The sequence below is a fragment of the Xenopus tropicalis genome, chromosome 1, assembly GCF_000004195.4.
Source record: "Xenopus tropicalis strain Nigerian chromosome 1, UCB_Xtro_10.0, whole genome shotgun sequence".
In the NCBI taxonomy this organism is placed as follows: Eukaryota; Metazoa; Chordata; class Amphibia; order Anura; family Pipidae; genus Xenopus; species Xenopus tropicalis.
The window spans coordinates 92,974,149-92,989,447 of NC_030677.2; the positions used below are offsets into that span (position 1 = coordinate 92,974,149).

At 39.0% G+C, this 15,299-nt stretch overlaps 1 protein-coding gene across 3 annotated transcripts in view; it reads left to right on the forward strand.

Annotated features, from left to right (window-relative positions):
- Positions 1–15,299, forward strand: part of mfsd12 (major facilitator superfamily domain containing 12) — a 48,152-nt gene extending 32,853 nt beyond the window's left edge. The window contains exons 8-11 of one of the 3 annotated variants that reach the window (XM_031899312.1): positions 1,796–1,890; positions 2,533–2,663; positions 4,826–4,851; positions 14,886–15,299. In XM_031899312.1, the coding sequence (XP_031755172.1) occupies positions 1,796–1,890; positions 2,533–2,663; positions 4,826–4,830 (231 nt within the window). In that variant the 3' untranslated portion in view covers positions 4,831–4,851; positions 14,886–15,299. Of the gene's footprint in view, positions 1–1,795; positions 1,891–2,532; positions 2,664–4,825; positions 4,852–9,312; positions 9,882–14,885 lie in introns of those variants that run through there. The other 2 variants (XM_031899308.1, NM_001011396.1) reach the window with 2 other exon arrangements.

The following is a 15,299-nucleotide window of genomic DNA, read 5'->3' on the forward strand; positions in this document are numbered from 1 at the left end:
GGGGGGGAGCTGTATCACTATCTGCACTACAAGAACCAAATTTCTGGTTTAATAAATGGAAGTTCAGCTCTAAAGGACATTATGTCTATTTCACTGGGGGGGGGTGCCAAAATGTTAGGCATTCCCTAGTGAAACGGATCAAAGTTTTTTCCCAAGGATGGTGATGCTATTAGGAGAGAACTGCACCAGCCTGTGTAAAAAAAAACTGAGAGCTGCGCTGTCATCTCCTTACATCAGTGCTTAGTTACATGATGCTGTGCTGGCTGTTTCTTAAAGGACAAGGAAAGTCACTTGGGGGTGCCAAAATGATGTTTAATTGCTTACCTTGTACCCTGGGCTGGTGCCCCTGTTAGGAGAAAACAGCACCAGCCCGGGGTACCTGCGAGCGAGCGCTTCCTTCTTCCTGCTTCGTTTTGCTGGGACCCCACTCTAGTGTGCATGCGCCCGCGAGCGAACAGGAAGGAGGAAGTGCTGCAGTTATCCCGGGCTGGTGCTGTTCTCTCCGAACAGGGGCACCAGTCCGGGGTTAAAGGTAGGCGATTTAAGTCACTTGGGGGTGCCTAACAATTTGGCACCCCCAAGTGACTTTGCCTTTCCTTCTCGTTTAAAGCACAAAACTCTGCATATTGAACTGAGATGGCAAAGACACACCCCGTTAAAGCAAGTTTTTTGGGGTTTTTTTGCAAGATAGAAATAAAAATTACAGTATCCCTTTTAATTACAACAGTGGCATACATCAAGGGGCTGATTTACTAACCCACGAATCCGACCCGAATTGGAAAAGTTCCGACTTGAAAACGAACATTTTGCGACTTTTTCGTATGTTTTGCGATTTTTTCGGATTCTGTACGAATTTTTCGTTACCAATACGATTTTTGCGTAAAAACGCGAGTTTTTCGTATCCATTACGAAAGTTGCGTAAAAAGTTGCGCATTTTTCGTAGCGTTAAAACTTACGCGAAAAATGCGCAACTTTTCGCGTAAGTTTTAACGCTACGAAAAATGCGCAACTTTTTACGCAACTTTCGTAATGGATAGGAAAACTCGCGTTTTTACGCAAAAATCGTATTGGTAACGAAAAATTCGTAAAGAATCCGAAAAAACCGCAAAACATACGAAAAAATCGCAAAATACCGATCATTACGAAAAAAACGCAATCGGACTCCATTCGACCCGTTCGTGGGTAAGTAAATCAGCCCCCAAGGGTTATACAGTTAACATATAAGGGTTTAAAGGATGAAATAGTAGTGTCAGACAGCCCAGCTTACAAGAGCTTACACTTGGCTTAAAGATATGGTCATCAGTGTGGGCAGACACTGAAGTGGAGACAGCTTTGTTTATGGAAGTATTGCAGGCACAGGTTGACGTGTCCGCTAACCTTGTGATTCAAAGATTTAAATGCAGGGCAAGGGAAATAAACTTGGCAACTACTTAAATTGAAAATAAGTTGCCTAACAAAAATAAAAATCACTCTCAATTTTTTTTCTTGTAAGTCTTGATGTAATTCTTTATTTTAAATGCATTCCAGTGATTTGTAATTGTATTCTCTTAAAAATGATTGAATGATAAGGGTTCATTATGGACATCTGTGTGTATCCTAAAGTGGACCCTTTAATTTTTTTCCTACTTCCATATCACAGCACGTACAGAAATCTGTAACTTGTATTTTCCCACCATTAGTTCTTACTAATAATTAAGATTCTTATTAATACATTGGGTTTCATTTTATGAGATACGTGATTTTGACTCCTGAAATATATTCAAGAAATTCACTATTTTGCTTTTAATTTTGACAGCGAAGTGCAGCATTTGTTTATGGAGCAATGAGCTTTACAGATAAGGTAGCCAATGGCCTGGCAGTCGTGGCTATCCAGTCTCTGCATCCTTGTCGGTAAGCATTTTGCCAGTGGGTTAAAGGGTGTGTGAGTTGTGGAAGGAAAGGGGAGCACTTACATATCTTGAGATGCATAGTGCTGGTGAAGTAGAACTAAACCCTAGCCCAGGGGTCCCCAACCTTTCTTACTCGTGAGCCACAGTCAAATGTAAAAAGATTTGGAGAGCAACACAAGCATCATAAAAGTTCATGTAGGTGCAAAATAAGGGCTAAGATTGGCTACTAGGTAGCCTCTATGCACACTATCAACTTATAGGAGGCTTTATTTGGTAGTAAAGCTTGTCTTTATTCAACCAAAACTTGCCACCAAGTCAGGAATTCAAAAATAACTACCTGGTTTGGGGGCACTAATAGCAATATCCAAGGGGTTAGTAAGCGACATGCTGCTCACGAGCCACTGGTTGGTGATAACTGCCCTAGCTCATCCTCAGACCCCCTTTCCACCCTTCTCCACTGCCCCCTCAAAGCTCCCTGCCTGCAACATCTGTTCTGTTCAAAAGTTTTCATGTGTGCCGCAAATCTGCAGATTTATGGCAAGTCTGCACACAGGGAATCTTTTGAACAGAATAGGTGTTTTGGAAAGGGAGCTAGCATTTAATTTAATTAACATCTTTTCTGTCTTCTCCACTTTCTCCATAGTACTCAGGTTTGCTGCCCGGCTTGTATCCCTTTCTACCATTGGGTGATGGTGACAGTCACAGGAGTAGTGGCTATTGTAGCTGCCTTTTCACTAAGTTCCATTATGATCTGGCCAATTAAAGTGCGAAATTGTAAGTACACCCATCTTTATTTGGCTTATTTACATTAAAATCTTTGTTGGTCTGATGAGTCATTTTTTTAGCTATGTTAATGAGATTTGTAATGTAAAATACACTAAATAACAAATAATAAGACAAATGAATACAGGTAGATCAGTTAAATATGGCACCCAAATGTTGGATTGAATGGAACCTGAAGTGAGCAGCCAGGTTGACTTGTAAATTTTACTTCTGTATAGTTGGAGCACACAGGTTTGTGTGTATGAGTTTTGAGTGGTAATTACCATATTCATTAATCATCTGTAATCCATAACAGATTTTTCCCTGATTTGGTATAGGTTACTGATGTTTTTTAACCTGGGCCCCCAGATGTAGCTGAATTACAATTTCCAGAATATTTGCAAAGTAAAAGCTAGTTGGAGCAACATCTGATATTAAGAAACAGGGTTTAAAGAAAACATTAATGGCTCAGACTTTAGACTTGAGGAACTGAACTCACTAAAAGCAGTAAAAATGTTTCTTCACCGGGATGGCAGTGAATGCAGGTATAGGATATGTTATCCAGAAACCGGAATCCATAAAGCTCAGAATTACTAAAAGGTCATCTCCCATAGACTCCATTATAATCAAATAATTCAATTTTTTTTTTAAAGTGATTTCCCTTTTCTCTGTAATAATAAAACAGAACCTTGAACTTGATCCAAAGTAGGCTATAATTCATACTTATTGGAACAAAACAATTCTATTGTGTTCTGGTGCAGTTGTCTCCTAACAGAGGCACCAGCCCAGGGAAAAAGGTAAGCAATTACAATTGCTGGGGGGTGCTTAACATTTGGCACCCCCCCAGTGACCTTTCCTTCTACTTTAAGGTATGAAGTTGTAAATTGCGGAAAGATCCCTTATTTGGAGAACCCTAAGTCCCAAGCATTCTGTATAACAGATCCCATACCTCTACCCTGCCATATGATTTGATTAGCAGATTTTGTGAATACAAAAGTCTTTGATAACTTAATGGACAAGTGATCAGTGATCAAAGATAAAGAGATCATCTATAGTTAGTATATCAACTGACCCTGAAAGGTAGAATATATTAAAGGAGAATAACTTACCAGCCCTTGAGAGGCCTCTCACTTGAACCTACACCTTGCACCACCCCAAAAATGTTATGTTTTCACCTGCACAGGAGAATCAGAATAGCACAACAAGGCTGTCAGGCACCATCCAAAGCTGCATAATGTTTTCTTGCAAGTGATCTCAGACACAAACATGAAGTCAGGTCTGAAACAACCACCGCCATCGGGGTGGTACAGGGGGGGACAATCGACCCGGGCCTGTTGAGTTTTGGGCTTAGCTGTGCTGCATTTACATAGATTAGCTGGGTACCCCTCCTAAAGCTAGGAGCTTTTACTTTAACCTCGCTACACTGCCTGCCCCATTCCCGAATGACCCAGCCTGCCCCATTCCTGAATGACCCAGTCTGCCCCCAGCACTGATTAGCCCAGCCCACCCCCACACAAAATTGGGACAGCCAGCCCCAGCCCGGATTGAAGAAAGAAAAAGAAAGACATAGGATAGTGGAAGAAAGCAGGACATAAAAACATCAGAATTGGGGTCTCACTGCAGATACGGACTCTACAGGAGCATGCGCAGTTGGGACTAGTCGGGAATCAGCTTTAACGGCACATGCTCACGCAGGGTCCATGTCAGCGGTGAGACCCGAAACATTTTCTAATGGACAGAAGATGGCGCCAAGGCGCTGCTTTGCTTTTTTAGCTCAAGTTTTTAAATAGGGCCACTTTTCAATGTAATAGGCTGTGCGTGAAGGGAGAGGTGAAGATGGAGGGCAGTTGAGGGGGCTTTTGTACCTAGGGGGGTTTAGTTTTTCTTTAACTATTTGGCCTCTGGGGGGCCCCTATAATTTTGTTGTACAGGGCCCCATGATTTCTGATGGCAGCCCTGGTCACAACTGTGCATCCTTAGTGTCAGAGATTTCTTGCAAGAGAACATTAATGGAGCGATTTGGCGTCCTCCAGCACTGTTGCATTACTCGTGCTTCATATGTACAGGTAATGAAGACAGGGCAGCTTTGGAGATGTATAGTAGTACATTTTGGAAGGGGTTAAGGAACTTTTGTTCATTCCTTTTGTTCTAATTTAATATATTCTTGCTATCAGGGTGAAGTAATACAGAATGTTCCTAGGTAAGACTTCAGCTAAAAAACATGTTCTGTTTCCATTGCGTTCCATGTGGCTCCTTCCATCTGTTTTTACTGGTCTATATGGTATTTGTTCAATAACAATGTGCAACGTTTGTGTTTCAGGGCATTTGCTTGCAGCTTGCAAATGTTTACTTTGTCCTGCAGCTTAATTTTTGATCTCATAATCTTTTTTCTATCCTCTAAAAGTCATTCAATGTTTTGTTTTTTGTGAAAGTATTATTTATTTAGTGTTTTATATGTCAAACATGACAGGTGTTCTGGTATTATTTCAGATCTTGCCAGACTAATTTAGTTGCCTTTTATGAGGAGCTGAGCAGGAACCTTGATGCTGGAATGGCAGTTGATGTCATCTACTTGGACTTTGGTAAAGCGTTTGATACAGTACCTCACAGAAGGTTAATGATCAAATTGAGGAATATTGGCCTAGAACATAATATTTGTAATTGGATAGAGAACTAGCTGAAGGATAGATTGAGTGGTGGTAAATGGAACATTTTCTAATTGGACCAGTGTGGTTAGTGGAGTACCGCAGGGGTCAGTCCTTTGCTTTTTAACTTGTTTATTAATGACCTGGAGGTGGGCATAGACAGTACTGTTTCTATTTTTGCTGATGACACCAAATTGTGCAAAACTATAAGTTCCATGCAGGATGCTTCCGCTTTGCAGAGCAATTTGAAAAAATTGGAAAACTGGGCAGCAAACTGGAAAATGAGGTTCAATGTTGATAAGTGCAAAGTTATGCACTTTGGTAGAAATAATATAAACACAAACTATCTACTGAATGGTAGTTTGTTGGGGGTATCATTAATGGAGAAGGATCTAGGGGTTTTTGTAGATAACAAGTTGTCTAATTCCAGGCAGTGTCATTCTGTGGTTACTAAAGCAAATAAAGTGCTGTCTTGTATAAAAAAGGGCATTGACTCAAGGGATGAGAACATAATTTTGCCCCTTGGTCCTTGGTAAGGCCTCACCTTGAGTATGCAGTGCAGTTTTGAGCTCCAGTCCTTAAGAAGGATATTAATGAGCTGGAGAGAGTGCAGAGACGTGCAACTAAACTGGTTAAGGGGATGGAAGTTTGAAACTATGAGGTTAGACTGTCAAGGTTGGGTTTGTTTTCTCTGGAAAAGAGGCGCTTGCGAGGGGACATGATTACTCTGTACAAGTACATTAGAGGGGATTATAGGCAGATAGGGGGTGTTCTTTTTTCCCATAAAAACAATCAACGCACCAGAGGTCACCCCTTTAGATTAGAGGAATGGAGCTTCCATTTGAAGCAGCGTAGGTGGTTTTTCACAGTGAGGGCAGTGAGGTTGTGGAATGCCCTTCCTAGAGATGTGGTAATGACAGATTCTGTTAATGCCTTTAAGAGGGGCCTGGATGAGTTCTTGAACAAACAGAATATCCAAGGCTATTGTGATACTAATATCTACAGTTAGTATTAGTGGTTGTATATATAGTTTATGTGTATGTGAGTGTATAGATTGGTAGGTGTGGGTTGTGTGTGCTGGGTTTACTTGGATGGGTTGAACTTGATGGACTCTGGTCTTTTTTCAACCCTATGTAACTATGTAACTATGGTTAGGTATAAAAATGGCCAATGGGACTCACCTAAGCTCATAAGTCTGGATATACCCTGTACAAGAATTAATTTTAACTATCCCCATATGTGTTGTAAGGATGTAGGGATTTCTTTAAATACCAAACTCTAGGGGGCACATTTACTAATACACGAACTGTCCGAATGCGTTTTTTTCGTAATGATCGGTATGTTGCGATTTTTTTGGAAATTGTTGCGACTTTTTCATAGCCATTACGAATGGTTCGCAAAATGTCACGACTTTTTCGTAGCGCTACGACTTGTGCAAAAAGTCGTGACTTTTTCGCAGCTTTCGCACCGAGTACGAAAGTTTCGGATTCATTCAAGCTTCAGTATTGTGACTTTTCTTGGGCCAGGTTGGAGCTGCAGAGTGCCATTGAGTCCTATGGGAGGCTTCCAAAATCATGCTAAGTCTGAAAGTTTTGCCCGCCGCTTACGAGCGCTCAATACGAAAAAGTTGCGACAAGATACGAGTAAATCGTAATAGCTACGAAAAAATCGTGACTTTTCGCGCAAGTCATAATGGTTACAAAAAAGTCGCGACAATTTGCGAAAAGTCGTAACGGCGACGAAAAAAATCGCAAAAAATACGAAAAAGTCGCAAAATGTTCGTTTTCCAATCGGAATTTTTCCAATTCGGATTCGAATTCGTGTCTTAGTAAATCAGCCCCTAGGAGTTAGGTTTTTTCCTTAGTATCATAGGGGGAGATTTATTAAGACACGAACGCTCGGAGCGTTCATTCGAACACTCCGAGCGTATTTACACAGATTTTTTCACGCTTGTGTGACTTTTTCTATTGTCCGCACAACTTTTTCGTACGCTTGCGCAAAAAATTTGGAAAGGTTCTGCTGCTGTTTACAATCGTTCGGTACGAAAATTTTGTGACTTTCGGATCGCCAATACAATGTTATCGTGACTAATACGATTTTTTCGTAAGCTTTTTCGTGATATTTGCGATCTTCGGAAATTATCGTATCCAATCCGAATTTTTCCCATTCAAGATTGGAACTCATGTTTTAATGAATCGGCCCCATAGTATGTACATATATTTTTATAAAATATGTATTTTAGGTCTGTATACGTTAGTGATTATGTGTGTATATATGCACTAGGGGTCATTTAGATGGGCTAAACTCAATGGCTATTGTCTTTTTTCAACACAAATTATGTAAATGCGTAAGTTAAGAAAATGTTTATTGAAAATAAATTCAGTACTAGCTTACTGAAAGTGAATTTATTGAATTTATTCTCGTCCTTCTCCATCTCTGTTTTCATAGTGATTTAAGTTGATAGTAAGAATAACATTTTCTGTATTCATTGGTACTAGTTTTATATTGAGGCAAAGAGACTGCATTGCATTGCAAATAAAGAAATTTGCCATTTGTTGTTCATGGCATAATCCTATCCTATCCTTTTGTCTCCAGATGTTGCTGGACTCAAACCTCCCAACTGTCCCAATATTCACAGGACAGCTCCGTTCGTAGTCCTGGATTCTTGTTGAAAAGTCCCCTTATTTCCCTTTGATCTGCACCGAACTCCAAAAAAGATGCAAAGTTTCTTAAACTTAATTAGAAAAGTAGGCTTTTGCTAGAAGGCCCAGAATACTCAATAGTCAATACTTACACTTAGGGGCACATTTATCAAAGTATGATTGGGTACGATTACAAAAAAATAGTATTTTTTCTAACTTATAGAACTTTGCATATTTTCTACGATATTTTCATTAACTTGCACAACTTTTTTGTGCTTTGCATCAATTTGTGCAACAAAATCATATTTGTCGCAACGACTACGAAAGTTTCGTTATTCATTCAAGCTTCGGTATCGCAACTTTCCTTTGGCCAGGTTGGCTCTACAGAGTGCCATTAAGTCCTATGTAAGGCTTCCAAAATCATGCACTGAAGGCTCAAAGTCAGAAAGGTTTTCTCGCTGTTTATGAACGTTCGGATACGAAAATTTCATACGTTTTGGAACGACCATGATACGATTTTTTGCGCAATTAACGCAAATCAGAAATTATCGTTAATAATACAAATTTTTGCCAATCATACTTAAAAACATCCGAAAATCAGCCCCTTAGACACAATTGTAACTTGTAAGATTCTGTATACAGGTCTCTTAGGGGAACTGAGACTTGCAATTTCACCTTTATTAGCAAGGACAATTTCACCTTCATTAGCAAAACTGTAATAACACATTAAACAAAACCCCCAAATCCTCCAGAAATGTTTCAAACTTTACATAACCTGGCAAATTTTTTAAAATGGGAGTGGCATTTAGGGGGTGCATGGCTACACACAGCACTTTTTGTCCCTCTTTGCATTTTTGAAATGTTGGGAGGTATGTTTAGACTAGGTATGCCACCATTCTTTAACATGTATGCGAGAGTTAAAGAATAGTAGGTTACAGTTCAGCAGTTCATTTTTTATTGTCTTTGCAGCCTTTCACTGAAAGTGGTTTTTGTTTTTTTTTATATTGCTGTGTCCTCAATTAGCTTTTTTTGTGTTTGCATTGCTTTCTATTGCAAGCCTTACATCGCAGCTTTCCTGCAAAAGATGCTTAAAATACTGATTTTGTGGCATGTATGTGTGAGGGAAGATCAGGAATTATCTCCTGTAGATGCAGAACATTCTGATGGTGTCTCATTGTGGGGTTTTTTTTGTATTGCTGTGTCCTCAATTAGCTTTTCTTGTGTTTGCATTGCTTTCTATTGCTAGCCTTACATTGCAGCTTTCCTGCAAAAGATACTTAAAATTCTGATTTTTTGGTATGTATGTGTGAGGCAAGATCAGGAATTATCTTCTGTAGATGCAGAACATTCTGATGGTGTCTCTTTGTGTTTTAGGGAATGTGGGGGAAAAATAAATCTGGGGAGTGAGATTTGTTTTCCTTCATTCCAGTTATTCCTGAGATCATCTGCTTCTGGCCCTGGAATTCATTGTGGTTTATTCTGGTATTGACCAGCTGAGAAACACAGGAATGGATAGTTATGCAACATGAACTCTTCCCTTTGCTTACTACACCCTTAATTCTGTCTTAAGGATAAGTACAGACACAAGCAACATAGGATATAGAGGTGGCGGAACCTCAGACTTATAGACAGTGGTCCTTTGGAAGGTGGGCACTGATATATGACAGCATGCTGGCACAGTGGTACCCACATTGGGTGCATGTCTTACTTGCTACAGTTGCATTGCTTATATGGACTTATAAGGACTTATATGTCCTGTTTTTTTTTCCCAAATTCCAAAACAATATAGGCTTGTTAATTGTCCCTATCATATATTAAAATATGTATGTCTGCATGATAGGTACCTTAGATTGTATGCTACACTAGGGCAAGTACTGTGAAATGTCTATAATGCCCTCTGTAATATGTTGGTGCTGTGTAAACAAATTATAGTAAAAACTGAACAGTTTCAGTAATGTCAAAACCTTTACTGACTTTAGTGTTTAAATATATTTACTACATTTCAAACTTGGTTCTCCATGTTAAGGTACTTCTCATTATTTGGAACACCTCAAGCATTTTGCATAACGGATCTTTAAATGTCTATAGAAGGGATCAATTTCATTCTCTGGCTTGCAAGATTTTGTCCCTAAAGAAGATGGCTTCTGTCAAAAGCAGTTATATAGTCAGTGGTAATGTGAGGAGACTTGTTTTTCTTTACTAAAAATGATCACGCATGCTAAAGGTGTGCCCAGCATTCACTCTTTTAGGACTTGATAAATCAAGTGGTCTCTCTGTATAGTCTTATTTACACAAGAAGATGCCCTAAAAAGTTTGAAAAACTATGGTCCACGTGGTTAAATATTACAAAAATAATATTTAGGTAATATAAGTCCTATTGCTTAAACCAGGGGTGCCCAGACCTTTTTGTGCGGCGTTTGACTTTGGCTCCTCCCCGCGTACGTATTCGTACGCATACCCCATAAGATCGCTGCACTTCCGCATTCGCACCGCACTTCTGCATTTGCAGGCTTAGACATGGTCCACCAGAAGTCCACGGGGGATCGACTGGTGGACCGCGATCGTCATTTTGCCCACCCCTGGCTTAAACTTTAGGTGGCTTATGTGCTCTGCACTACTTCCAACCCCCCTTCAGATGTGGGAAAGCAAGGTCCTACAGTGTAATTTCTTAAACATCAAATGAATACCCAGCACGATTAATACATTATTATCCCTGAGTGGAGAGGTATGATGCATTAATAACGGTTTTCTTTGGTTGTTTTTTATTTTGTTTTTTTTTTGTTTTGTTGAATGTATGTTGTGTACAGATAGTTTTGATCTGCTCTCAGTTAGTAATGCATCATACCACTCCACCCAGGGAGAGAGCATGAGCTGTAATGATATACAAGCCAATGGCTACAAGCTTATGATACAATGATTTGTATATGTACAGGTATGGGATCCATTTCCCGGAATACCATTATCCAGGCAGCTCTGAATTACAGAAAGCCTGTCTCTCATAGACTCCATTCAAGTTCAACCTCTCCAAGTAAACCCAGCACACACAAAGTATACTTACCAATCTATACTATCACATACATAAACTATATATACAAACAATAATACTAACTGTAGATATTAGTATCACAATAGCATTGGATACTATGCTTGTTCAAGAACTCATCCAGGCCCCTCTTAAAGGCATTAACAGAATCTGCCATTACAACATCCCTAGGAAGGGCATTCCACAACCTCACTGCCCTCACTGTGAAAAACCACCTACACTGCTTCAAATGGAAGCTCCATTCCTCTAATCTAAAGGGGGGCCTCTGGTGCGTTGATCATTTTTATGGGATAAAGAACACCCCCTATCTGCCTATAATCCCCTCTAATGTACTTTTACAGCGTAATCATGTCCCCTCGCAAGCGCCTCTTTTCCAGAGAGAACAACCCCAACCTCAACGGTCTAACCTCATAGCTTAAATCTTCCATCCCTTTACCAGTTTAGTTGCACGTCTCTGCACTCTCTTCAGCTTTATAACATCCTTCTTAAGGACTAGAGCCCAAAACTGCACTGCATACTCAAAGTGAGGACCTATAAAGAGGCAAAATGATGTTTTCATCCTTTGAGTCAATGCCCTTTTTTTACAAGACAGCACTTTATTTGCTTTAGTAGCCACCGAATGACATTGCCAGGAATTAGACAACTTATTATCCACAAAAACCCCCAGATCCTTCTCCATTAAGGATCCCCCCAACAAACTACCATTTAGTAGATAGCTTGCGTTTATATTATTTCTACCAAAGTGCATAACTTTGCACTTGTCCACATTGAACCTAATTTTCCAGTTTGCTGCCCAGTTTTTCAATTTTGTCAAATTACATCCGGGGTGGAACTTATAGTTTTGCACAATTTAGTGTTGTTCGCAAAAATAGAAACAGTACTTTCTATGCCCACCTCCAGGTCATTAGTAAACAACTTAAAAAGCAAAGGACCAAGGACTGACCCCTGCGGTACTCCACTAACAACACTGGTCCAATTAGAAAATGTTCCATTTTCCACCCCTCTTTGTAATCTATCCTTCAGCCAGTTCTTTACCCAATTACAAATATTATGTTCTAGGCCAATATTCCTCAATTTGATCATTAACCTGTGAGGTACTGTATCAAACGCTTTAGCAAAGTCAAAGAAGATGACATCAACTTCTATTCCAGCATCAATGTTCCTGCTCACCTCCTCGTAAAATGCAACTAAATTAGTCTGGCAAGATCTGTTACGCATAAAACCATGCTGGCACAAACTTATAGTATTGTGAACTGCAATGTATTCAAGTACCCTATCCCTTATTACCCCTTCCACAAGCTTTCCTACTACTGATGTCAGACTAACAGGCCTATAGTTTTCAGGCTGAGAACAGGATCCCTTTTTAAATAACTGCACCACATTAGCAATTCGCCAGTCTTTCGGCACCATGCCAGACCTCAATGAATCCTGAAAAATTAAGTGAAGAGGCTTGGCAATCACAACGCTAAGCTCGTTAAATACCCTGGGATGAATACCATCCGGTTCTGGACTTTTGTTTACCTTTACATGTCTCTTTTGAATTTCCTCCAGAGTGACCCTTGCGTCAGTAGCTATATTACTAGAACTGGGCATTTTAAAAGTGAATTGATTTCCTTTTTCTCTGTAAAAATAAAACAGTACCTTGTATTTGATAGCAACTAAGATAATTAATCCTTATTAGATGCAAAATAATCATATTGGGATTAATAAATATTTTATTGATTTTTTAGTAGACTTAAGGTATGGTGATCCAAATTACAAAAAAGACCCCTTATCCGGAAAACTCTTGGTCCCAAGCATTCTGGTTAACAGGTCCTATACCTGTATATGCATTTCTTAATAATTCCACATGTAAATGCTCCTGTCTGAAACTTGTCTGAAACATAAAAGCTATGTTTAAAAATGTGTGCTTTAAATGTATGTAAAATATATGAATTGACGCAAATAAGTGTTTTTTGACTTTCTTTATTCCAATGAAACAAGAAGGGAGCCATCCCTAAAGGCTGTTTACCTCATTCAAGCTGTAAGGCATGTTATGTATTATTGCATGTTTCACCATTAGGTAGACAGACAGATATTTTAGCCTAGGATATTACTGGTGTGCTAGCAGGGAAACCTGTTTTAAAATAATAAAATTATGTATTTTTTTACTTTTAATGTCTTATGACCAATCTGGTGGGGGCAACTGTCAGCTTCCTTATAGCAACAATAGAATAGTACAAAATGAAACGTAAAAAAATAAGAATAGGAGAGGCATCCAGTAGGGTGTGGAAAAGGCTGTACCTGTCCTTTATTATTGGAATGTCACTAAACAAGCTGTCATGGTAGTATCCTGTTTTAGAATTATGTGGGTTTAGGTAAATATTTATAAAGGTTTGTAAAATATTTTATATCATAAATGGTATAAAGATGTCTGAAATATATGGCATATTTATAAAGCTCGTTATGTGTGAATTAATGAAAAATTAATGGAAATAATTGATAATAATAATAATTTTTTTTTTCTTTTTACTGTTTCCCTGTTTTACATTAGTTATATGTTCTCAGTTGAAGATGAACTCTTATGTGTTAGCTACAGTATGGGGCCTATTTATTAAAGTACGACAAGTACGAAATACAAAAAATTTGTATGTGTTCGGACTGTGCGTATTTTTTTGTGACTTTTACGTATATTTGCGCGACTTTTCCATACTTTGCGACAAAATTTGTGTGACAAAATCGTATTGTCACGCCGAGTACGAAAGTTTTGGATTCATTCAAGCTTCGGTATTGTGACTTTCCTTGGGCCAGGTTGGAGCTGCAGAGTGCCATTGAGTCCTATGGGAGGCTTCCAAAATCATGCACAGAAGTCGGAAAGGTTTTCCCGCTGTTGACGATCGCTCGGATACGAAAATTTCTTAACTTTCGTATTGCCAATACGATATTATCATGACTAATACGTTTTTTTAGTAAGCATTTTCGTGATATTTGCGATCATCAGAAATTATTGTATCTAATCCGAATTTTACCCAATTTGGGATTCAAACTCATACTTTAAAGAAACAGCCCCTATGTGTAGTTTGTATTTAAGATATATCTTTAACATGTTAGTGGCTGTTCTTTACATTTTGTGCTTTTAAACAGATGTTGTTATCCAGAGTCCTAGGCGACCAACGTTACATCCCCCCCCCCCCAAAGCATGCGTGGTGACAACTGGTGGTGTGCAGGGCCGAGGGGTAGGCAGACAGAAGAGGCCTAAATTGCTCCCTATGCATGTACCTCTTCTGTCTATCCTTAGTTCCAGCCCTGCAGTCATCACATAATTACACCCATTTTATATAACTATTACATTTTTTTACCCAGCTTTAACTGTGTAGGCCCATGCAGTGTCTCCACATGCAGACACACAAGAGAGTGGAGAGTCTGTTTCTTGGCTGTGCTTTTAAACCACATGTGGTAGTAGTCTTACCTATTGCTGTGTTGTGATGATCTGCATGTGTATAAAAAAAAATACCCATGCAATATGAAAAATCAGTAATAATACGGACATCACCGCAGCAGTAAGGTGTTGAGTACTGACCAGGGTACTGTTGGAGTGAAGCACATGTTTGTATAGGTAAGAATTTAAAGACGTACTGGCTTGATTCTAAGAAAACTTATCATGGTGTGTATTTGTCTCCATTTCAGAAAATGTGATAGTATGCTCCAGGAAATGAATCATTTTCTACATGTACTACTATGTAATTTGGTTGCATTAAATACATAGAAGATGATGATAATGGTTTTCTTCATGGAGCTGGTGCCTGTGAAAAGTGTCTCTCAATGAGACTTGTTGATTATGTATTTTACAAGGAACTGTCAGTGTACTGTCTATAAACACCGATTACAGCCATCTACTAATACTTGTATTTCTCTCTTTGTATAGGCAATGTCTCCATTTATACAATCCAGGATTCCTCAGATATTGCAGGACCTGCTCTAAGTACACGGGACATAAACTCATTGAACACATGAGTTCTAAAGAGTGAGAAGGGACTTTTCCCATTTTGATACATTCCTATAGTTTCTTATAAACTTGTTTTGCACAAATTACTTTTTCACAAATTAAGGACTGGTTTTTTTTGGACATCCAGACTTCTCAGAATCCTATAACCTCTTGTGTTGAACCAAAAATATTTTTAAGCAAAATATTAAAAGGGAATATCACTTATGAAAGGGTACAATGAATGTTGTCCTTAACATGCCAATAAAACTAACCAACCTGTCCACCCACAATTGTAACTTTGCCAGAATATCATGGGTTGGGTGAGAAACAATAAACACAAATAACCTTTTTTTA